Raw genomic sequence first — 26,257 nt, 5'->3', positions numbered from 1 at the left:
AAGATTAAACGAAGCTAGTCCTGACTTATGCTAGGTACTCCATAGTCGCACGAAACGAGTATGAAGAGATTAATGCAACATATGAGGCAATGAATGAAAATTGGGACCACAGGTAATGTTGTATCAAATAATTAATAGAGATTGCACGAAGCTAGCATTTTCTATAGTAGAAATTCGATAATTGCGCAAAAAGAGTCAAAAGATGTATGCAATTATAAAAATCATACAATAAACAATGTAATACCTAAATGCTGAATTTACTTTTTCGAATTTAAATTGCATTTTTTCATTATCACTATAATCATAAATCGCAACCACTACTCTATTTTAACATTTCAAATAACAATAGAGCTGGAGCTGAAAATCGTTTGCAATCGCTCTCTCGCTGTCAGCTAGACCGCGCTTTCTCTAACGCGTTTACAATAACACGGTGTGAAGTAATATCTGATAAACAAAGGAAAGTAAAAGTGAAATGCGCTTGGCTCTTTTCATGCAGCAAATAAACCTGAAACAACACCAAGCAAAACCCACTCAATCTCTGGAATCTGATACAACTTTTCTGCTATCATCTGACAGTTAATCGTGTAAAAGTCCCAGAAAAGCGAACTCAGCAACAGAACCAATATGGCGACATGAAAAATCGTATCGATAGTGATCGATACCAAAATGGTTCTGCCCAGGGGCAAACGTTGCCTGTAGAAATTTGTCGAAAGGAGAAAGGTGGTCGCACAATGCTCAAGACCGAAGATAATGTTCGATCGAGCGACCCAGTAGGCCCGAAATGCACCGTGCAGCGGTAACCAAGGAAGCTTGAGGTCGGTCAGTGTCGTCTGTGGCCGATGGAAGCGGAGGCTGCCGGGCGAAGCTGACGAACCTAGGTCCTCGACCCTGCGGGCGCCACGGAGGAGCACGGCTCTTTCTCTCGCTACGGCGTACAGCCACTTTGCCACGACACAGCCATAAACATCTCTGAATGGAGACCACCCACCGTCCCTGCACACTTCTCGGAACTGCACTCGCGCATTTCACAAGAACACCGAGCGCACCAACCACCACGCCGCCGCTTTTGCGTGGCTCTCGGTCGTTCCTGCACGAAAAACCACCACGGCCATTCCGCGGCGTCGAATAGCGCGAGCCCAGGGTCGCCAGCCTTTTTTTTTTTTACCCAGCCCGTATCGATAGTACGCGGAAAGGAAACGCGAGTCCAGTTGGGAACTCCGCGCGAGACGGCACCAGAGGGAGTCTCCTGGGAGACGTTCGAGCTCGCCCATTCGAGCTTTCTTTCGCCGTTTCTTTCATTCGCCTTTTCTATGGAGCCTTTTCATTCGACGCACGGTGTTCGCTGCTTTTTTAATTGGACGTGGGATTTTTTTCATTCTTTTATTCGCCAGTTTGTTTCTTAATGTACTTGGGGTGGTATTCGATTGAGTTATTGATGCGAGAACTTTTTGGAGGATTGTTTTTTCTGTTTTGTGGAAGAACGTTGGCTGTTCTTTCTTTTCTTTTACTGATTTCAGAGTTTTAATTTATTAATTCTTTTAGGTTTTGTGGTCAGTGAGAATTTGGAATTTTCTTTTTATTTTATGGAGTTTTAGAGGATCTTGATTTGGGAGTTTTTCGATCAACTTTGAGTCCTTTCAGATTTTGGTAATCATTGAATCATGTTGTTACTAAAAATTTCAAGGAAAGTATTCGTATATTTTGTTTAGAATCTTCTTTGCGATTTTTTCTGGTTTTGTGTTGAGTTATTCTATCGCATCAAAAAATTTGTAAAAGATTTTTTATTTTTCTATAATCCTCTAAAGTCCACATTTTCCAAACTCAATCTATTTCTTGATATCAAATTGAGTCAACAATTAACTTTACAAACGTGCATGCCTCGAAGTAAAAAGAAACTTACAAAGTCCCAGAGAAATTCGATTAAAATCAGCGTAAAGCCATCAGAAAGAACTTTCGACGAGGGTAGAATACACGATTTTAACGAAACCCACGGCGCTCGCTTCGCAGAACCCTCTCGCGGCGTTCATTTTTTCCTCCCCGAGGGAAAACTTGGTAGCAGAAACCGCGACGGCGGAGGGGGGGAGGCGGAAGGGAAAAAAAAGGTGGAAGAAGTTAAGCGAGGAGGAAGGAAACAATATGCGGAGGGGCGGTCGCGAGCGGCGTGCAAACACCGGCCAGTCCGATTTCACGGTTGCTCGTAAAACACCGGGCCCTCGGCCGATTCCGCGGCCGCTGCACGCCGATGCAGGTGCAGCTCGGCCTCGTAGAAGGTGCACGGCCGCGCGGATTTTATACGCGGCCGAGCGCGTACGATGAAAAAGCGGATCACCTCTGCTCTATCGAAACTGCGAGCGACCGGGCTGCCAGAGAGAGAGGGTCGATCGTAAACCAGCCTTGCCCTCGTCCCTCTGCCGGAGAACCTTGCGATCCTCTTCGACGATGGAAGAGGAGCGAGCCCTGCGTCCATCCTTCGATTTTCTGCCGTTTCTTCGAACAGCGCGCTACTTTTTTTAATTACTATCAGTCTAACTTTTTAATGTCGTTGCTGATCTTTATTGTGCGAATTGCGATGGAAGTTAATCGAGAATTCAAGCATTTTTAACTCTAAATTTAAAATAAAGGGGCGTTGTTTGTTTACATACAGATATATTTGTTCCAACGTATACATTATTACAAGTTTCTCAGCCCCTAATATAACTTCTAATTATGTTTCGAGATACTTGTTTCAATCCTTAATTTATCATATGAACGATACTTTAGTAAAATATTAAGAATTCTTCAGCAATAAAAGTAAATTCGTACATAAAACAATCATTCTCAACTCGATTGTCCAATTTGGATAAGTTTCTTGAAAAAGCGAAATTCCAATAGCTCTACAAACGATATTGAAATTGACGTCGCCGAAAGCTAACAAGCATATCACCTACGAGTTACGATCGAACGCATGGCTTCCTTAAAAGAGCAAATATCCCACGGTAGCGACCGCTGGGGAGCCTGGACTTCGTCGATATAATCCCGCGAAGCCGGTTGAATCTTTCCTGTTTCGCAACGATCGCGGCGCGATTAGAGAAAACGGCGTAATCCAGCCGACGAGTATTACGTAACAGAAGAGGAGAGTCACGTGTATTACGCGATGACCAACGCGGTTAGGTGGGCATTGCTGGTTAAGCGCGCGGTTAGATCGGTAACGGAACCCGCGCGGGCGCCATTTCATCGTCGCGGGGATTATAAATCTGCGGTGGAAACAGCCGTGATCCACGACGCGTACGCTTCGTTGTAAATTTATTATTCGTTGGTCGTCCGCTCGGTTGATAAGCGTCCACGATCCGCGAAACTCTACCCTTTCTACCCTTTCGTCGATCAGAATCTCTCTCTTTCTCTCTCTCTCTCTCTCTCTCTCTCTCTGGCGGCCATCGACGCGCTCGCTGATTTTTATCGGTTAATTGTTGCATGCTTCACCCGCGGCGACTTTAATTGAATTTATACGCGACTCGTGTCGCGTTACATCGCCGTTCGGTCGTTGAGATTAAAGTTTATCTAGTCGGAGGGCTGGTGGCGGGCGCTGCGGTGGGGGCTCGATGCTGAGTAATTCGAGGACGAGGTTTAGAACGTCGATTAGAGGCGATACGAATCATTTTCACGCGTGCTACGTCTCGTATGTTTCAGGTGAGAAGTTAGCGGCGTTAGAGTCGAACCGTAAAATGTTGCATGTTCAAGGTCGCGTTCTTCTCGTATAGTTAACGTAACAAGAATTATATCAATCATCCTCTTTTCTTTACTATAGTTCATCTTTGAGTTTTATTATTTTTGCGTGGTTGTTTTGTGAAAATGCAAACCACTGTGATATTCTTTTACAAGATAACAATATAAGAAAGATGAAATCAATGATTCGTCACATATTCTGTTGCTTTTTATTTCGAATAATGTACGACTTACAAATGAGTAGAATTTCTTATCCTTTTCGAATAGAATGCTATTCGATTGTACTAAAATCTACTACTACACATCCAGAAATAAAATAGGTAAGCGTATAAGAAGTTCTGTCTCTAAAATATCCAAAATAAGCTAGTCTTTTTTTATTTGAGTTAACAAACCCAAGTACAAAGATCGAAAAGAAAAAATGGGTCTTAACTAACAAGGATAGCAATACTTTCAGAAAACTACTAAAACCTTCCACTTCGCAGTGCCACAAACGTATCAGCCGAAGACGAAACAGAAGCTCGAGCATTAAAACCGTTGCTCTCGAACACAATAATCCCAGCACTTCGATCTTCCACTCCACTAGTCGTCTGGACCGCGTTCGATCCCAGCCGCGGAAACCTCCCTCGCCGCGGATTCGAAGAGGAGTCGCGCGGGGTGAGACGCGTCCGCGTCGCTACTCGAACGCCGTTCCACCGCGTCGATCCCCGGGACGCAAGTGTAATAAACCCCGTGGCCGAGCGCACACGCAACCGTGCAACGGGCAGAGAGGTTGCCGCGGTGTAATGCGCGACGGTGCATAGTGGTAATAATAAAGTGGTAGTGGTTGGCACGTCACGGTCCAACAGGCCGATCAACCGGCCGTGCGCCGGCCTGGCTACCGGTCTCCGCCCACGCACGAACGTGCACGTACACGGAGCGTCCGTGAATCGCTGCTGCCGAGGATCAGAGCAGAGCAGCTCGAGCCTGGACGCGATGGGTATGGTAATGCGAGTCCTTGACGGACGGACGGCGAGCGCCTGTTCGCGATCGGGGTGCACAAGTTCGAGACTACGAAAGAAGGTTTCGTGGATGTTGGGATTGGTAGGTTTGAGGCTCTTGGGTGAGATCGTGGTTTGTTCGTTCTTAATCATTGACAGTGGAATGGTCTCGATAGTGGTTCAAATTGGGAAGTAAGGATCGCTTATCGAGTACAAAAGGTTAATATAACATTCTGGAAGCTGATAATTGCTGCTACCAAAAGAAGCTAGGTATTAGTGAAAGGTAGCTCTTATTAAGGCGTCGATTATTAAAGTTGGTTCAAATTGGGAAGTAAAAAAGGTTAATATAACGTTTTAAGCTGATAAATGCTGCTACTAAATGAAGATAGGTATTAATGAAAGTTGAAGGTGTCGATCATTAAAGGATTAATAAAGCATCTATGAATTAATTTAAACTTTCTCTCTTTTTCAACACAAAGAAGAGTAGATATTTTAAATTTCTACTTTGCAAGTACCAAATAAGCTGACTGACAGTAGAAAATAGAACACGCGAGGATTACCATTGAACTGGGAGTAAAAGTATGAAAACATGAAGATTTGGCGTTAATACCTCATAACAGATATCGTACTTCATATTTTTTCACAAAACATTATCACAAACCTACAATAAATAAAGTAGCATATTTCTAAGTTCAAACGCTACATGTTCGAAACCAACAACAGAGTCTCTCAGCGAGCAGAGAAAAAACAAGAAAAGCCAGGGTAAAACAACAAGGTGGACTCGCTGCTCGACAACCTTGAAATCCATTGATGTTACAGAGGTTATAGGCTGACGCTATTCCGCGCCACTCGAGGCGTTTATCATTTTCCGTTCGACTGGTCCTTCTATTAAACTCGATGGTCACTTTTATCGTCTAATTCGCCGGCCACAATCGATTCGCGTTTCACCATAAAATCTCGCGCGCTCCGACGAAGGTGGCGAGGAAGAGGCACCCGAGGCTGGCTAGCGAAAAAGAGATGGGGTTCGATTAACCGCGATACCCACGGAGGCCAATTACGTTCGCGGCGCGGAAGGATGCCCGACAATTTCGCCGCGAACCGAGTTCGTCGTCTTATTCTCGCTGCGGTTGCATGTTACACATACTGCGCGCGCATTGGCGCGACACGCGTGGCCAGATCCCATTGGACGATCCATTGGCGTGCCCGTGTTCGCGGTACACGGTAATAGCTACGCTGGATGTCGTACATTTTTTGCCCGCTGTACGCGTCGACAGTGTGAACTTTACCGGTGAATGGGCAAGAAAATATTGATTCTAATAATGGCGCGTAATGATCGAATTACGTTGTAAGATTTTGTGTACCAGTTCTATAGTTAACTCTTTAATGGTCAATGTATGGCTCTCGATGCGTAGCTTCAACGCCATTTACGTTGTCGTTGCAATATCAATTTTGTGTTTTTGTACGTGAGAGTTATATCAACAGTTAAGTTCATGTTTCTTCTTTTATATTGAGTGTTGTATATGTTATCTTAATACTTTTTAGTTATTTTATAAAGTGGAATTTATTATTAAGTTTTGATTTTAACTATTATTTTTATATTCTCCTATTACATGTATATAAAATTAGTATTATTTTATTAAAGTACTTTAATAACCTTTAACTATTATTTCTAAAATAAGTCGATTTTTGTAAGAAAAATATAATGTTTAACTGTTAGAATTAACTTAACCCATGCGATCAGGTTCAAATTCTAAGAAAACCAAATCTGAAGTTGCAACTCATTTCTCTGTCAAATTAAATAATAATAACGATTTATACATAATTTTTTTAGAATCTAGTAAATATACAATATATAGTTCAAACATCCAGTAAAATTGTATTCACCATATTTATTCTTTGGCAAGCAACTAGACGCACGCGAGCAATACTTATAAATATTTCGCAATGCTTTACAAATATTTCGCATGTGTTAAAAATATATCGTAACAAATTTGCATATATCTTAGCAATGAGATATATCGACAAGCATTTCTCTGAAACGACAATAAGATAGAAAGTAAGTAGTAACGCCCCACCATTGGACAGGCCTACCTCGAGCCGCGTCGATTACGCCACTGTCGTCGATGGCATAACGGCCGGACCATGCACCGGTATTTCTACTGGTCTTTCTTCTCTTATTTCCCGCGTGTCAGTGCCGCGTGACTGCCGCCACGATAAGCTGGTATCGTACAAGGCAACAATAACGCGGCGAGGCTAAGCGCGTTAAATCGACACAAGTAGCATCCACCGTACCATGCCGTCTAATCGCTTCTAATAACTGCGATAAACGATCGAGCGGCGAAGAAAAAAAAATAATAAACGGACGGATATCATCGTTACCGGCGAACAGTTAGGTTAACCAGCCGTTAAACGACCAAGCGGAATATAATGGCTCGTACGAGATTATTAACGAACGATAAAAAAGCGGCATTTAAAATTATCCGAGCGAATTCGTGGCAGGTACCGTTACGTTGTTTCACTTGCGAGTACGTTCGATTAATTATTAACGATAGAGCGATTATCAAAGGGACGCCGTACCTGGGCGAGTTAAATTTTTTTTTTGGTTACAGAACTAGATTTTCACCGCGCTGGCGCAGCTGCTCGCTCTCGTCGGCTGACCATGCACGGATACTTTCCACTTGCTCGTCTTTCTTCGTTTTTTCGAGGCCCTGTTATCGATCGAGTTTCGTGTTTAATTAATCGTAAATGGTACGAGCAGGGGCGTGTCCGACTATGGTATCCCATGCATGGATCCAGTTGTTTGGCGAAGGGGGAGAATTACGTGGGAGTGAAGACGTGTACTTATTAATATTCCATTTGATTTGTGCTCGCGAGGGAATGTTCCTCCTTCTTTGCTTTTATTATCTTTCGTTTGTCTAATTGCTGTCTTTGAGAATTTAAAATAAGCTGGAAAATGTTATGATTTGCAAAAATTCGATTTTGTTTGATAGTTATGGGTTGTTCTGTAAATATTGCGAATTCTTTTTTTGTTTTCGACAATGATGAAAGGAAAGCTTAGCTTGACGTTTATCAGAATAAATATGTGTACAATGTATGTAATAATTTTGGATAAAAGGTGATGATGATTCGTTAGAAATGATTTTCAAATTTCAGAAAGTTTCTGTATTCAAGTGTCCACGTATTACTAAGATACTTAGATGATCTGGTAAGATCAGAAGGTATCAGAGAGGCAATCAGAAGTGTAAGACACGTCTTAACACGTCGATTATCGCGTGAGTTTATAAGAAAATCTCGGCTAGAAAATCACGCGCTCATCATTTGTTCCTAATCGTAGCAGAAGATAAGCAGCACACTTAGAACGAAACGTTCTTGGGACGTGCGTTTAGTTGAAAATCTTTCTTCAAAAACGAAGTATCTAAGAAAGCATTTGAGATTTGAGAATTATTTCCTTTTTTACCAGATATTTCTTAAGTAGTGGCGAATAATTAAATTTTTTGTTGTTAAAACTTTCGTCCTAACTTTTGTAATGTTAAAAAGAAAAATGGAAGAGTCATCTCTTAGAAAATCATATAGCAGCGAAGGAAATACCTGTTACAAGGCTTACACAAATTCGAATAGCAGTGATGAAGAACAGCCGGAATTTTTCAGGACGAAAAATATAATATTCTGATTTGGACACTGACACATGCAGTAATAGTCACTGTAAAGATACTATTTGCGATACATTATAAGAATTGGTCGTTGAGGAAGAAAGAAGCGTTGATGTCGACGAATGTACAATTTAATTTAGTGTATGGAACGAATTTAGGCAACAACCATTTCTTTTTACCAAGACGGGCGGTCTTATTAGGGAATTACCTAGCGATATCGATCTCTACGATGTGTTTGTTTTGTTTGTTTATAACGAAACAATAGAACTGCTTGCATTAGAAATAAATAGATATGCTGGTAAGCACTGTATAGTAAGCACTCAAATAAGCGTTATCCGAATAAAATCTCGAATTTTCAGTAAAAAATATTGAAACACAGCAAATTTACTCAATTCATTTGATTATTATCTACTATTTATTTAGGAATATGAGAAACAAACTGTTAAAAACGCATTCCAAAGGACCAAGACAAGGATATTTGCCAATCTAATTGCTTATCCGTGTCAAAGTGATAACATTTTTATTATTCATGTAATTTTAAATTCAAGCAAATTGTAGGTAGCATATTATTGCAAAAAATAATTCAACGAAGACTCTCTATATCTCTCTCTCATTTATAAAACAGTGATGAACACCTGAGAATCCATTAAAAAAACTTCTCTCATACAATAACAATTGAAGTATAAAATAAACAAAAACACTCAATAATCCTCCATTTTATTCCATAGTAAAATACCACTTAATGAAATAAAGAAGAAATCTCAGGAGACAATCAATTACCGGTGCGATCGCATGACGAGCGTTGCGTTTCCAACGGTACCGCCATCACGAGCTCCTCCGAATGGCACCCACGCTCGTAGACGCGAAAAAGCTCGTCTAAATTCGTAGGTGGTATCCTCCCTCGTCTCCTCGTCGTCGCTCGTCCCATCATCGTTCCATCCCTGTTCGCGCGCGGGAATACAGCTGGTCGCTCGTCGTAAATGGGTGAAAAAGTCGCGCGGTTCGAGGAAGGGGTGCGGTACCGCGGCGACGGCGTCCACCGTGGGCAGACAATGGGACGGAACGTCTGTCCGTGTCTGCGACCGTGTACTCGCTCGCGAGTAACGAGCGCCGGAGGAGCTCGTCCGTAATTTGCATGCAATGCAGCCGGTAATGCGATAAATATGCATGAATTCGGGCGTAAGAGTGAAAACACAGCTGCGCGGACGTTGGGACCAGCCGTTGCGACATGCCTGTCGATCATCGCGACCCGCGTGTCCTCGCGTATAAACACGAGCTGCGAGCAGTTCAGCTGGAACTGCGATGTTGTTTCTTGGTATGGAAATTGTCTGGGTTTCGCGAGAAGATCGACAGATGGTGTAGGGTTCTATTATAATTATCGATGCAGGGTTACGTTTTAAGATTGTAAAGAAACTTCATGTTTGGACAGTATATAACTTTGAGACTTTGTAATCTTGTAGGGTTTTTTGGAACGTTTCTTGAATCGTTGATGACCTTAACGATATTTGATCGAGAATTACAGTAGCTAGGTATAATATTGTAATATTTTTTAATCAGAATACTAACTGGCAGAAAGAAATTGCTGAATCCTATATTCGATTGGAAATATTCCAGGTTTTCTTTTTACCATCAGTGAAGAGGGGAAATTGGAATTCAGTGAAGACGGAAGTTAATTTGTAACGAATCGAAAGATGGCACCGGGGCGCGCTCGATTCCTTGATCGTCTCGCTAATTGTAACAGCGATAGAGCAACGGTGGCCATAAAATCGTTTTATAGATACTCGTACCCGTTCAGCGGAACATCGATCGTTTACGAGTTAATTACTTAATTAGCCGATTAGGCGTTATAGAATGGCGCGCGTCCAGGTTACGGCTGGTAAACAGAGAACTGTAAGAAAGACGTATCCATTGAATGACATCCGTGGTACAGATGTGTTAACACTGATTGCAGGAAATTAATGTCTACGAAAAAGCTAGAAGAAACTGTTTCCTGAATTGATTGCCTACCCGCCGGTCGACAAGTTAACAGTACAGTTTCTTGTTTCTACAATTAATTAATCTTCCTATTCCAGAAATTCTCTCTGTTGGGAACAGTAAATGCTGGCTATAAAAGCTGAACAATTCGTAAAATAGTTTAGCAAGAGAATTCATTTTTAGTGGTTCACATTATTGTAATTCCATCAATCCTCTTTCTGAAAATGTTAAATAATGATTGTTAAAATTTCGTGATATATTTGCACTTCAAATATCCTTCTTTCCACCCCCTTTGCTTAAGAATAATAAATATTAATTTCACAAGGCTTTACAAAGAATTTTAAGAACGATTGAGCAACACTCACGAATTATCAATTCACAAAATAACATCCAAACGAAATTAAATCTTCCCAAAAACTGATTAAACAGTAACTTCAAATCATAAAAAATAAACTTATCTACGAATGTTCCCATATCTTCCTTTTCTACGCAAATACTTTTACCAGAAACAACTTCAAAACTCCAACACCAGTACCCAATTTCCAAAAAAAGAAGCAATTGCTGTTAGACGAAGAATAAAATATTCCAGTCGACGATAACCCATAGATTTATAAGCTGAAGACTGAGCGAGACGCATTTCCAGAACAAACGAGCAACTCCATCAGCATGATCCTCGCGTGGAACGCGGTTGCTTTCGACGGTTGAATCGCGATCGTTTACCGCGATGGACCGACCCAGGGTACGCCATTAAGAGCGCGGTGGAGTCCGTGGCCACGGTTAGCCCAGGAGACGCGGACGGAAGCAGGATCGCTCGAAAATATAGATCGCCGCCAATAACGTCGAGCGTGGCGGTATCGCTCGCTTGGGGACTGAGCAATCTCCGTGGTAATCCCGGCGTTCAGGAACAGAGGAAAGCTCCCTAGGCACGGGTAATCGCAGGAACGTGTCGTAGAATTTGTTGATATTAATCAACGTCCAGACATGGCGTTGCCTGCGGCCAGCGCGGGCGATCGCCTCTCGGATCGCGCTTCTGAATTAGACGTTTCGTCACAGACTATTGGTGGCGATCGCTTTTCATGGGAAAAAATTAAGGTAGCTTTAAGACTGTTGTCTTAGAAATTTTGTGGACTTGGTGTATGTTGGTAAATATTAGTCTCGATGAGGAATGGAATTAAGCTTGATTAGTGATATTTCGCGGATTTTTGAAGGTTAGGTTGTATTTTAGAGGTTAAGATGTGTACGTTTGTGATGTAAGGCATTGAATACGATATGAGTACAATCGGATTTTTTAATTGAGTGATTTTTCAAGTTATGTTTATTCCTGTTCGTCGCGTACAAATTTCGTATCATTTATTAGTAGAAAATGTGTGATTAAAAAATGGTTTACATTGAAGCAAGGAAAAATTAAATGATTGTAACAAATATGGCATCTAATTGTATAAATAAGGAATGTGAATTATCTGCTAAACGAATCTATCATGCGTTTAGGTTATCGTTATTGATGATGGAAGCTTAGTGAGGTTTAGTTTATAGTTTAGAGATTAATAAGAAGTGAAATTTTACTGATTTTTCTGACTTTAGTTTGTCTTGTATCCACGTGCCGTATCATCGTTGCGTATCAATGTGAACAATAAGCATTGCATCGTTGTGTATCAAAGTGTATGATTTTATACACTACTTCCATGTGAAATGCCATAACGACTCCTTAATACCCCCAACCTTATGGATCTATTTCACCTCTTAAATCTTGACCATTGCCAATAAACAAGAAACATGTCTAATATCTTCAACTACTCCACAAGCGTACTAAGTTTCTATAATATCGGCGAGTAAAACAAAAAGTAAGTTTACTTATGAGTAACATATTTCCAAGATATTGATTTAAATACATATAGCATCGTAATTTAAATGTACAACGTCGATTTAAGCATTCCTTAACTTTTAAATTATATTTATTATACACAAGGCAATATATCTGCAAGAATGAAGTACTTTGAACTTTCAACAAACTTAACCAAAGCATAAATTTCTGAACAGAGAAAAACTCGATACGAGCAACAGGTAAATCTGTCGTTCGTTATGCAGACAACAGTTTGTTAACCTCGCATAATCGTTGCTAATGAAGGATCGTAAAAGGGAGAACAGTGGGCAACTCTCGTATTAGAAAGATGAACGAGTCCTCGTGTGCGTCACGTTGCGCGAAGGGCGGTCCTTGATAATGAATCAGCTTCGTAAATGTCGGTAGTTAATCCGACATCAATCAAGGGGACACAGTGTGATTTTCGACGCGTCCGTCGCTATTCGTTTCGTCGTTGCCCGGGTTTTTGTCGATAATTCTCTGATACGAGGCTGGCCCAGGAAAGCACAAGCCAGTTATTATCGAACGTCACGCGAATTCGATATCATAATCCTCTGGTGTATAATGTTTTTCTCGCGATTCATGCGTCGTTTAGCTCTTAGCGAGCATGACTTACGTGACCGTGGCTTATTATGCTAATGACGGAATCAGTGGTGAAAAAAGTCTGCTAAACGAATCTATCACGCGTCTAGATTATCATTATCGATGATGGAAGTCGAGGGAGCTTTAATTTGTAGTACGAAAACTAATAAAAAATTTTACCGATCTTTCTCGTTTTAATTCATCGCGTATCCTCGTTGCGTATCAAATATGGACGATAAGCGTTGCATCGTTGCGTACCAAAGTGTATTGTATTGCATTAAATACGTATAGAATCGTAATTCGAAGGCACAGAATCGCTTTAAGCATGGTTTCAAGCAGGTAGAAGCAATAAAATAGAAAGCAGGAATTATTAAAGCCAAGAACCAGACGAATCTTGAAGAAACAAGAGCTGAGTCCTCGTGAAAGCAAAATAGAGTTGAATGGGAACGAATGAAAAGCTTTCTATTGTGCGAATGGAAGAATTGTGTATCTTGAACAATCTGTGGTTCTTGCAAATCCTCTTTAATTGGAATCACAATCATGTACAATGATCAATATTTTAACAAGCATTTCTTAAATGAGAAATCCTCAGAATATTCTCTGACGATCTACACATTTTCAATCTTAACGCTGACCAATAAACGAAAGAAAGATCTGTGAAATATATTTTTCAAAGTTATTATATTTCACAATTTCAACGTAGCATGTATCTTCATTAAATCTTGAGATATCCTAATTTAAATTTCGTACTAGCAAGTGCCTAATTTATTCTTATCGGTTGATCGCGTGTTCGAGATTCAAAGAAAAAAAAGGAGTCATCCGAGAAGGCAGAGAGGGAAAAAAAAGTAATGGCTGTACTTAATTTAATCGCACGTTACTTGAAACCCATAATTATAATAAGGGGCAAGGGTGGCAATTCGAAGTTTTGTAATTCCTTAATGAAGATATACACGAGGAAATGAGCACTGGCTCGGGCCCTGCAAAAACAAAGGAACAAGGTTACTCTTTCCTTCAACAAGAACCTACCATAAGTCCACCGTGTTCGCTCATCAATCATAAGATAGCACCACCCAGACTTCGTTCGCACGAATGCTCCGCTACGTCTCACTTACCGCGCTCTATGCAAATTCATGAACCCCCTTAACGACCGTGCCTCTTCGCATATATTTCCTCCATTTTACGTGTTACTAATTTTACAACTCTTTTACGCCTATCAACGATACTGCTACCCTTAATTAAAATGTTCTATCTACTCGAAAACGTTTTCCTAAATTCTTCATTCTCCTAGCAAACTTTTCATACTGTGTTTTATTTATTTGTTGAACGCGTCTGATTTACTTCGTCGTATTTCACAAATAATATTCATTTTCCATTTTTAAATATTCAAATCGTTAGATAAAATAAATAAACCGTAGAGAACGTAAATAACGGTCTACGAAAATATTTGATCTCACTTTTCAGCGAAGTTTGAATTTTGGCTTTCACTTTTTATAAATCTATTACATATCAACATTTATAAACGTTCATTAATTCAATTATAAATGTTAGTTAAAGTTCAAATTTCAACGTCTTGCATTCTGAAATATTTGGAAGATCATTCAAAATGGCGACTGACAATCGCCTTTGAGCAAAATATTGAAAGATTAAATTCTATTTAGTAAATATCGAGCAAACACGGAATTTCAAATAGTATTAATTGCCAATCAATCAGGTTCGAAGACGCGAAGTGGATAACGTTCAACCGTTCCACGAGCGTTTCGATACGAAATTACCCCGGCTCGTCACTCGTGGGGCTGCGCGTGCACGCGCTCGGTTGAAAATTAACCAGGTGTCCCCCGGTCGAAACGCCGTGGAGACCGAACGGCGCTGCTGGCTGGTTAATTAATTAAGCAGGAAACGGTGGCCTTGGTTATCCTTCGCGGCGCTTGGGCCGTTCAACCTGACGAGGGGTACAACCGGGGCGCGTAGAAAAATTGAGCGCCAACTTCCTCCGCGAAACGTCGTGTTTGTCCGTAGTGGAGAATCGCCGCAAAAAAAGCGGTCACACGAGTTGCTCGCGCTCGAAACGAGATCCTGCGTTTCGAATTAATCGATCGATTTGTTCTAATTAAAATCGAGCGTTTTGCAACTTCTCGTTTGGAAACCCCAGGTTTCTGTAATAATATTCCGTGGAGGAGCCTCTCGTAATTGTTTTCAATTGCGTACTGCATTCTGCAAAACTGTATCGTTTAGTTTCTGTTTTAACAGCTGATTTTTTATGTATTCGACATTGCTTGTAGCAAGTATATTAGATATTAACCTGACTTTCTAGTGTGAATATAATTTTTTTAGAAATTCGTCCTGGTATTTTTTATAGTTTGTAATAACTTTTATGAATTTTATTATTTCTTGAATAATCCTGACATGTGACCTTCGTGTCTCTGAGAGTAAACTCTCAAGTAACTTTCCATGTATTTTTATAGTATACAAAAACTTTTATAAATTCTACAGTTTTCCATAATATTAAAAACTAATAAGATTACCCTCAAAGTCTTAATTTAATTAATACTCTATCAATTCATTTCAGATTTCTAAAATGCTTTTGTATTCCTACAGAAATCTCTTCGAGTCTTCCTCATTTCAACCTAAATTATTCACTGGTAAATTCAACTTTTCTACAAAAACCTCGCAGAATCGACGAGTGCACCTTGTCACCCCTTTCAATGTATCCATGTATAACTTCCGCTTGACACCGCTGCGCGGCACCACGCATGCGTCCACCGCCATTCACAGAAGATTCAGAGATCAAAGCCACGAACGAAGGAGGACAGCCTTGCTCGAACGCTCGATCCCGGTTTCACCGGGAGTAATCGTAATTTTCGTAATACGCGCTCGAGTAGTCGGGGAAGAGGGTTGGCGGGGGCGCGGCGACGGTGAACGCCGACCGGAAGCCACGGTTTGCTCAGCCGTTGAACCTGCTCTCGTTTAATTCCGCTCACGGAGCGGCTTCGAGGCAAACCAGAGCTATTACACCGCCGTGCCTGCCGAGGATGACGTTACGCGTATCTCCCGTCTTTCTCTCGTTATCTCCACCCCGTTGCCTCCGTCACGTTCCTCTGACGTCCTCCTTCACGTCACTTCGCTCTCCTCCCTGTCAACCCTTCTTGACACCTTACGAACGACTCAAGTATACTTTATAAGAAGCCGTAATTACTTCTTAACTCAAGTTTTAAATATTGTCACGCAATCATTGACATCTTTTTTTTGTTAGAGTGTAGGGTGATTTGTCAATGATCGATGATATTAGCAATAATTAGTGTCTACTATGGATATGTGTAGAACAAGTACTTTAATAATGTAGGAAGTTATAAAAGTTTGAATTTTTTTTAAATTAAATGCAAGGATTACTATTAATTGTTAATGTAATTCACGAGATATTTTTTATTGAATAGTTTTCGCAATTTTTTTATTTATCAATACATATCGAGGAATTATTAATAATTATTTGCTTTGAAAATCATGCGTTATGAGTTCGACTAAATTGAGATGAACATGGACGTGATGTAATTTGTGTTTTAAATTAATTAAATTAATTTTACAAATCTTTGTTAAATATTTAGATTTCCTTAATGGACGTTATCTCAAACGTTTTGTATTTAAATTGAAATTATATTAAGACGATTGTGTTAACATGTGTGCACAAAACACACCGCGAGCATTGTCATCCTTAGAATTAAGAGAAAAAGTAAAAGTACAGTCGGAACGCTTTAAATAACCTCAAGACATCCCATATAGCGTATCTGAATCTACTTAACCCGTATGCAAATTCTCTCGAAGCAAGTTAAACTCCACACGGAACGCACGCTCCGTATCGAAAAGAGGAGCGTCCCTGAATAATACCTCGAGTGAAATACCGACGCGAGTGTCGCGTAGAATGCTCAAGAACAGAGATGCATACGCGCGTTCGAACGTTACGTAAGTCTCGCGCGAACCTCAAACCCCATCATTTGAATCCCATTGTACAATTTGATTATGCACCAAAATGGCTACCCTCGAGTGCACCTATCCACTCTGCAGCATACGGTATGATTATTAACGAAAGCATTCAGAGAGCCACGGGACGGTAACATTCCGAGAAACACGGCACCGTTCCCGTTAATTTGTCTGGAAATGGGAAAAGTTTGCCATTCCGCGGGCAACAATGATAGCTCGGAACGCGGTCGCTTCCGGGACCGTACAGGTGCGTTTCCTGGCCGCGCAGGGTGGTGATTAAACGGGGAAGTGGTCGCGACCAATAGGGAAACACTTAAGCCGCGTTTTATAACGGCCAGTAAAACGCTTCGTTAAAGCTTCGAACCCGGTCGGGGATCCTGTAAATTTAACGATTCTCGGACAAAGTACACTGTAACCGCGGCCGTAATCGGTCCACGCCTGTTCCTGGGCCCCGTCTCCCCTCGTCGCCGATGGACGCGTATCGCGGCTGGATAAACTCTCGAGGGGGGAAGATCGATCGCGTTTCGAGCTGTATCGACGCGATTATTTGAAGAGGATCGCGGTTTTTGCCGCGAGTTTACGAGGCGACGAAGTGGCGCCGGTGCCGGGGAGAGGCTTCGAGTTTAACGATAGCTGTAAACGCGTTCGATGACGATCAACAGAAACGTTCGCGGTCGAGGCGAAGGGACTGTTAAAGGCGCGCTCCTTGATCTATCGCTCCGTTAAAAATTCTAAAGGGACTATTTATTGTCCTGTTCGCATTTAAATTTTATGTTCTCCTGTTCCCATTGCTATCCGTGAAAAACACCGTGCACCAGGGTACAAGCAATTAGCGTTCCTCTTGCTTTTAAATGGCGGAGCGTACGAAACGTTATTTTATTAATCAGAATAGAACCACGCATTATGGTTAATTAAAAAGTGTCAAATACACAATCTTATTTATTAATAAAAGGATTCCAAAAAGAATTATGAAAAATTAATACTTCTTACGATAAATCTACTTGTCAGAAGTTTAAGTTTTACGAGTAAAATTGTAAACTATACAATTCTCAAGCGATTGTGTCATCCGGAGTCCAACGACACGCGACGATCATTAGTCTGACGATTCTGCGTCACACAGTTATCACTCTGAGACCACCACGCATAAATATCACAATTGCATTCGTCGCGACTCCAATAATACAGGTGTAACGCTCGAAACAGTGATAACAATGCAACGATCACAGTTGTGGAAGCTTCGAATCTCGCTGTCAGATTTTGAAGAGAGAGAGAGAAACGGAAAGATGAATGGAAAAATGGTACTCACGAGTTAGAGGTAGAGCGTGCCAACACGCCGGGGTGCCACCACGGTGACAGCCAGACGTGGTCCGCATTTAGTCGGCGGCGGTGGTGCTGCTGTGGCGGGCGGCGGTGTTTCCGGTCTCGCGCAGCCGAGGCCGCTTCCGCCGCGAAGCTCCCACACTAAATTCGTCAGCGAGCGCGGTCTACTCAGACGCCGTGATCTGAGTAAACGGTCAACGACTCCGTTGTGAATTCATGACAGGCTTCGACGCTCCCGCATCGCTCATGCGTAAGAAAATTAACATAGAACTGCAACCATTAGTTTACAGAGGACAAACACGCGAAAATAACAGTCTAACATTGCAACGGAACCGAATTTCTTTTTTTTACAGAAAGAAACTAGAATGCAAATATAACAAATTTGTGCGATTACAGTTGGTTTCTTCTTTACCTAATTTTATATAATAAGAAATATTTTCGTTTCTATATTAATAACACATACATGGAATAAAACAAAAATCAATATAGATTGCACTTCTTTGTATACCATTTAAAGTACTATTAATTTGCATAAACTAACGAAAATTGCAAGCTAAACTTAAAAATAGTAATACATAACAAATAATAGTATTAAACGAGTAGATAAGCGGACTGAATTTACATCCACAGCGGAGATGCATATAGATATGTATACTAAAAATACTCTAAAGGACACGATAAAAAAATTCTTCAAGGACTCTTCAATCTTGTCAATTTTCTTCCAGATGAGCGATACGAATCTACACCCACACAGCTTTACTCCGTAATAAAATGACTGAAAAGAAGCAAAAAATGAAAGGAAGTTGGTACCGTTTCTCCGGCAGTTTAGCGCCAGCACCAGAGTCCCCCGACGTTCTACCCCCGGAGTGGCTCGAGTCCAACGTCCCATCCAGTTCCATGGCCTGCTGCAGGTTCGTCAGGCTCTTGTATCTGATATTGAACAGTGGCGAGCCACCCTTGTACCCCGGAGGCGTCTCCTTCAACGGCGACGCGCTCTTTTGCCTCATCAGCGGGCGACCCCTCTGCGTGCCGCTGTTCTTCACGTAGAGTTTCGCTAACGGCGGCTTCTCGACCCTCGGCTGAGGGGTCTCCTTCACCGCGCGCCTCGTCCTCTTCTCCGCCTGGATCTTCTTCGTCGGTATGGTCTCTATCGGCGGTGGTTCCGGTCTGTCGTCGAGCAGAGGGGCGATGGTCACCGTGACTGGCGTCAGAGGCGGGCTGGAACTCTGCGCAACCGGCAACGGGCTCTCGTATGGCGACTTGACGCTCTTGGGCAGCGGCGCGAACCCGCGGACGTAGTCGTAGATCTGATCGATCTCGTCGTACTCCTCCGTGCAGGCTGACGGCGGCACGCGGTTCTCGTCCCTGTAACCCGCGTGCCCTGAGGACGGTTGGTGACCGTTGCTGTGATAGTGATGGTGGTGATGGTGATGGCTCGCGTTGTTCCGGTGATGACCGAGCGGACCGTTGTCCGAGTTAGTCGAGGACCGCCTGAGGAACCCGGATCCGCTTCTGGTCTGCCTGGAGGGCTTGCTCTCGCCCAGTCGACCGTCCAACACGTGCGCCCGGTCGGCTACATCCGCGACGAGACGCGAGGCGCGCTCGACGAGCCTCGTGAACTCCTGCATCGACCTGAGGGCCTCCTCGTTCCGCGCCTTGACCAGCTTCAACGGCGCGGCCAACGGCAACGCGACGGCCGCCCCTTCTCTCTGCAACGGCAACGCGAACACGTGCTCCTCCTCGAACGTGGACAGCAGTCTCAGCTCCGGGACGAACTGGGACGACGACTTGAGGCCCCTCGGCGGTTGACCGTGGACCAGTCGCACGGTCAATGGTAGACGCTTGCTGAGCAACGCGCGAGCAGTGTGCACGCCGCTGATGTTGTCCTCGCGGGCGAGCGCGCTGAAACGTCCGCGCTGATCCATCCCCAACAGGACGCTCTCACCGCGGCAGTCGACGCAGCGCAGGAATCGTCCACGGCCAGGCAAACTGACCTCACCGGCTGTTACGATAGTCTCGCCGGCTGCCAGGGTCCTCGTCCCTTCCGGTACCACTATTCCGGATTCGTCGTCCACTCTGCAAGCTATCCCGCGCACTGTCTCGCGCACCAGCGCGCCCTCGTCCGGGCATCTGCGACAGAGCTCGCCAACGGACTCGATGCCGCGCACCGCCCTGCCCTCCTCGCTCAGAATCTCGAAGTAGCCAGCGTACGAGTCGGGGATGGCCAGCCTCGGCCCCACGCCGACCACTCTGCGACCCTCCTTGATCTTCACCGCCTGAGCGACGATCTTTCGTCGACGTCCAGCCGATACCAGCAACGCGGTACTCTGGAGGCTGGGCGCTGGTAGCGTTGGTACGCCCAAACCGCCGTACTGGCCCTTCGTGATCTTGATCACCGCCGGGAGACGGTACTTGGAGACGAATTCGCGTAGGTACGTCGCTTCCTCGGCCCAGCGTGCCGCCGCAACGACGATCTGACCGTCGGTCGCGGCCATCGCGGCGATCTCACGCCGCCCAGCTTTCTAGCGAGCACGGGCCCCGACGTCCCCGGACTGAGGGCCCGCTCAGGGCCCCGGCAAGCGGTTCTCGCTACTGATGCTCCTGCTGATCGGACGCCGCACCCCTATGCTCCATCTGCAACGGTAATTGATAGATGTCCGTTAATTTTTGGAGTTTCAGGGAACGGAGAAGGTTTTTGTGTTCCATTTGGGTGATCGTTGAAAGATGTTTGTTAATTTTAGACACTTGGATCACAAGTTTACACCATAAATAATGTTAAGTGACTAATATTTATTGAATTAGTTTTAAATTATCTTCTTGTATTATCATAGTAATTTGTCTCGACTAATGTATTTGTGTTGAATAAGTTTTTGGGGAAATTTGTTACTTTCGTTCAAGAGATTTATTATTGATACTTATTAGTTTAAGTTAAATTTGTTTATTTTTATAAGTTTATCTTCTCTAATATATTTCTAACAAATAATATTAATAAATAATATTTATAAGTCTTAAAAGTAATTATTTATCTAATATTCGTAATTTTCCTTCTACAGCTTCATTACTGCTATTAATATGTTTAAATTGAAAAACTCTCAACATTTCTATCCCAAATACGATCTATCAATTATGTTATTTTATATTTTTTGTTTTTCATTTATTCGAGCCTTCAGAATCATCCCTAAAACCTTCATTTAAACCAGTGATCTGGTACCACGTGCTCCTTAAATTCCTCTCTTAAGCAACATTTTAATTTTCATTATACATTCAATGTTATGCTGTTTAACCTCAAAAAAAAGTAAAACTGCCATTCAGCTACTTCTTTGCTCCCAACACTCTACACCATCGTCCTTACACCAACTGCAGCTAAACAGCTCTCGAACTCTTTTTACTTTCGTAAAACAGCAGCAAAGCTATAAAAGCATCGATCACATGCAAGGATCGAGGAAGAAAGCATACACGTCCGTGACCAATCGAGGCAGGCTTGTCCCAGCAAGTCGAACTGGAACGACGAAACGGGCCCGTTTCCCGTTACTTCCTCGTGAGGGGCCCGCGTATCATCGGCGTGACCGACGATTAACGCGGTCGAACCATGGCCGGCGTATCTCGTGCTATCCGACGGACGTACGTACCTGGGCGTTGCCCGCTCGATTGTTTCGAATTTTACGAAAGTACGTAGAGTACGCGGCGGAGGGGGTGGGACGGGGCCCGAGGATCGTGACCAACCGATCGAGCATCGCGCTAAAACCGATTCCCCCGGACGAATTGCTTCACGGTTAGGCCGCGCGATCGCCACGGAAATTCCGCGGTGTCGTAACGCTTGGGAACGGGCGTGCACCGACAGAAGTACCCTCGTCTCGATGCTTCCGTGTTACCTCTCTCGCTCGGTTACGTAAATCACGTTCGAGCCGATTGAAACGTCTCACCGTGACAATTATCGATCCTCCTCGGATAACGTACGATTCCTCAAATACGAACTCGCAGAGCTAATCTCGTGGACTCGAACTTTCAAAATCCAACGAGTAATAAAATTGCAATCTCATTTCTACCATTATTGGTTCTACATTTATCTCCAAAATCATCGTTCAAGATCGAAAACCCAGCACTCTTCTCGGAACGTTTCAATTCCACGTACGAAGGAACCCCGCTGAACCGTCCACGAGCAAACAGCCACGTCTGCGAGCGCGAGCGCGAACGCGGGCCACGCGGAAGCGACGCACTCGATCCAACGCGCGCAATTTATCGGCGGGCCGTGTGAAAGGCCCATTCAGAGCGGCGGGCGTATGCTGGACCGATGTATAATGAAATCGCGCGGTGAAAATCGAGCCGTCTGAAAGGGGAGGAAGGAGGGGCGCGAGATGGCCCGTAGCCAGCCGCAGATAAGCACCGGGGTGACCAATGACCCGGGGCGTCGTGACAGGCGCGCCTCTAGGAAGTTATTCGACACACTCCTGTCCCGCATTCTCCGACACGACACACGTACGCTCGAACCTGGTCGCTCTCGGTCCCATTGCTCGTCCCCGTTCGCGATCTGGCGCGAACCCGGGATCCCCGCCGCTCTACACACCTAAGCTTTTACTCGACATGCAAATTTGTATCGGGACTCCTTTTTTTCCCCTCTTCTCCGACTCTTTTCCAACGGGCGAACGGTGCTTGGTTTGATCGAACGCAGGAAACCGTTAAGTTCCTTCTCGCCGGGCGTGCGTGTTCCCGTGATAAGGCGATTACGCGATACGGGAACAGACGGATCGCATTGTATCTGATAGAGCCGGCCAGCGGAGGAGAGGGGGACACCCTGCGCTTTCGAACCGATGGGAGTGTACCGTTCCGTTGGAATCTCCCCTTTTCAGCCGCGGAAGAGACATCTTTCTCAAGGATGTACGCGAGGGATAACGCTGTTGCCCGCGAGCTTCAGGAAGCGTGGCCTTTGGCTACGCGGCTTGGGAATTTCTCAGATCGGATTCCTCGATCGTTAATCCTCGATTTTTTTGCGAACGCCCCGCCGTCTGACGTTGTTCGCCGCGCTGATACATGAAAATACCCATTTCTCTACTATTCTTTTTCTCGTACCGAAATCGTTAGCCGGATCGGGTGACAATCTTTCGTATTAGAAATTTGCAAGCTGACTGCAAATGTTAACGTCGTACACAAGTTATACAAAGTTACTTAGACACGTGTATCATGTATCCTACATTATTAGACTGCGTGACTTCCGCCATTTTCGTACAATTTCACACTAGACTCTAAACTCAAATTCCACGATACGAAAATTTGAAAACACTCGATTCACGCGTTGATTTCAACAAAAAAGAAAGGTATTACCACCGCTTAGTCTCCACAAAATGGTGGTCCTTCGACCTATAATGGCAACGGTCGTCTAACAACCCCAACGCCGGAACTCGCCCTCCGCCATCCCACGCGGCGACGCGTTCACGGTGATTCTAAACGCGGAATCCACGGAATGTCGAACGAATCAGGACGCGGGATCGACGTAACAGTACCTTAGAATTATCTCGGCCGATTGGAACAATGGCAGCGGGAATCGAAAGCAGCCAGCTCGAGACGAGTCAATGGAAGGGCGAGATTCGTCGGGCAGATAGGCGTCGTTTCTTGAAATATATACGATTAAAGATTCAAAGGTGGACTTTGTGTGTTACGATGGGGACGAGGGGTGTGCTCGATGGCCTGCCGCGATACTTATCGGACCCGATGACGATATACACCACGGTGGACGCCTACGAGCGGGCGGTGTCGCAAACTCGGAAACACGCCGTCTAATCGTAATGTTTTATTGTTACACGGCTCGCGCGGCGAGCGGCCAAGGAATTAGTCCGCGGTTCTACGGCCGCGGAACGACATTCCGTGTGTCACGGGGATCGACAGCACGCGTAAGATGGCGGCCGCAAGGTTTATGCCGATTTTTCGACGCCGCTCGAGCGAACGAGCATACCAAACTCGTTTCGAGGATTTTGATCGTAAAACGATATCCTGAGTGGCGTTTATAGTTTGGTTTAATTAGGAGGTGAGTTTTATGGCTGGAATTTTATTTTTTATTGGGCTTCTGTGCGCTGGGTTTCTAGGATTTTTTTTTATGGATGTACGTAAATCGTGCTTTGAAGTTAGTTAATATGTCTAATGTGATATGGAAGATTAGCTGGAAATATTTTCTTCGTCTTCCATTTCTGTTATTTTCATTGGAGTTCGTTGACTTACTTCGTTTCGTGTTGAAACGATGAATTAATGGTGAATAAAATGTAGTATGAAATTTAAATTGTGATTTTTTACACGTAAGTCCTCAATTTTTTAAACAATTGTTCTTAATAGTCTCTGGTCTTTAATCTAAAGCACAATTAAAATTAGTAACTCGAAAGAAGTACTTTGTTAGTAGCCAAATATTGTGAAATTGGCTTAGATTAAAAAGTCGATGAAATTACTTTCTTCGTTATTCTTCTTATTCACATTTCAGGAATAATTATGGATTTAAGGGAAACTAGCGTAATTCGAAATCTGTGTAAAAGCACAAAATATTCAGGGTATACATTAAAATATTAAATCCATTCGCAACTGCGGCAACTCTACAACCATCACAGTAGAATATGATGAGTTTGGTCAGACAGAAAACCATCAATTATAGATACACGTGAAATAACTTTGTCTTTCAATTAAAAAGAATGAAAACATATAATTACATCGAAAAATATTGCTAATCTGCATTAAATTACGGTTAATATTTATTTTTCCTATAATTAATTTTTTGTAATAGTAACCAATAAAAATATTTTTGTTTGTGGATGAAGTTTCCTGTTTCAAGCTGAGACTAACGAGTACATGAACAATAATTATCGACTGTAACTTTACAAGTGTTAACTTTATTCTAAACTGACATATGGACCCTAGAACGAATGCAAGGATACGAAAGAGATATGAACGATAGACTTAACAAACTCCCTACTAATTTTCTCATTTTTTCGACATTGATACTGAAATACAATTTTAGACATTCAGAACAGACATACAGAACTTACATAAAAACAAACAAAAAAAACAAAATTCTAAATTTTGTACTTTAATTTACCCACTTGTGGACTTGCGAACTTTATGCGTTATAAATCCACACTCATGAATATATTAATTTGCTTGAAAATAATTAATTATATTTATGTACGAATAGGTATTGCTACGTTTGCAAAATGAACGCTTTTACCAGAAAAAAGAAACTACGTTTCGACGCCATTTGGTTCCAATTCGCTGAAAAACCCACAATTCTCCCTTGAAAAGGAAAGCACAGAAGGAAGCAGCCCCGAAAGCAGCTTCCTCGATCATCGTGGCTGCAGTCCATCGGCGCGGCCCTCGATCACGAGCGACGCATGGGAGACAGGACGCCCACGAGTAGACGAGCGCGTGTCGCAACGCGGCGTCCCCTCTCGTTCCAACACGGCTGATTTATCGACATGCCCTCGAATTATACGCCGCGTATACCCGAACCAGCTTTCACCCGTGCCCCCGGCACCGCGATCCTTTTGTTTCGACACCGCAACGCAAACGATTGTCGCCGTTTCTCCCCTTGGCTCCCCCTTCCTCTCGGTGGCGCGTGTCGACTTTATCGGCACGCGGAATGCGCCGCGTCTGTAAAACTCTCAACCGACCTAACACGCCGCGTTTCCTTTGAAACGACCACGGGACCGCGTTCAGCGTGGACCAGAGGGCAACAGTGGTGGTACTTTAGGGGATGATCGCGCGGTTTTATCGCGTGTTGATGTTGTAGGGTGACTTAGATGGGGTGGACGATGTTTGCGATTTTTTTTATACAGGAATTAATATTATGAATGATGTTTTTAAATCTGTACTGTTATTGGTAGTTATTTGTCAAATGTTGAGGATATTGTTTAAATTGAATGAGTGGAGTAAAGTATCATCAGTGCTGCCGTGTTGATTCTGTAGTAAATCGTTCTCTAACAGACTTGGAATAATTTTAACCAGTTAACTGTGGAATATAGTTTGAAAAGATCAGCAGAGGGTGCGGAATTAAAAACAAGCAACGACGTGTATACACGTCGAACGCAGGGCAAATGGTACTATTATATATTTTACGAGAAACGAGGAAGGATTACCTTTTTTATTCGTCAAAAAAACTAACGATTCGTTTCTGAATACGTTATTCCTACTAAAAGCTTGAAATAAGTCAGTTAATGGTAAAATTGAAACTTGAATAAATCAGTTAATGG

General features: G+C 43.2%; 1 protein-coding gene across 2 annotated transcripts in view; it reads right to left on the bottom strand.

Moving 5' to 3' along the window:
* The window catches only part of Sano (CABIT domain-containing protein serrano), a 51,470-nt gene extending 30,809 nt beyond the window's left edge, over window positions 1–20,661 (bottom strand). The window contains exons 1-2 of one of the 2 annotated variants that reach the window (XM_076906426.1): window positions 18,846–20,661; window positions 18,022–18,217 (exon numbers count right to left, since the gene is read on the bottom strand). In XM_076906426.1, the coding sequence (XP_076762541.1) occupies window positions 18,025–18,217; window positions 18,846–20,530 (1,878 nt within the window). In that variant the 5' untranslated portion in view covers window positions 20,531–20,661 and the 3' untranslated portion in view covers window positions 18,022–18,024. The remainder of the gene's footprint in view (window positions 1–18,021; window positions 18,218–18,845) is intronic. The other variant, XM_076906427.1, reaches the window with a different exon arrangement.
* Between the last annotated feature and the right edge of the window lie 5,596 nt (window positions 20,662–26,257).

This window comes from Xylocopa sonorina, chromosome 13 (genome assembly GCF_050948175.1).
Source record: "Xylocopa sonorina isolate GNS202 chromosome 13, iyXylSono1_principal, whole genome shotgun sequence".
In the NCBI taxonomy this organism is placed as follows: Eukaryota; Metazoa; Arthropoda; class Insecta; order Hymenoptera; family Apidae; genus Xylocopa; species Xylocopa sonorina.
The sequence above is the reverse complement of the archived record's forward strand: the minus strand, read 5'-3'. Positions and strand labels throughout refer to the sequence as shown.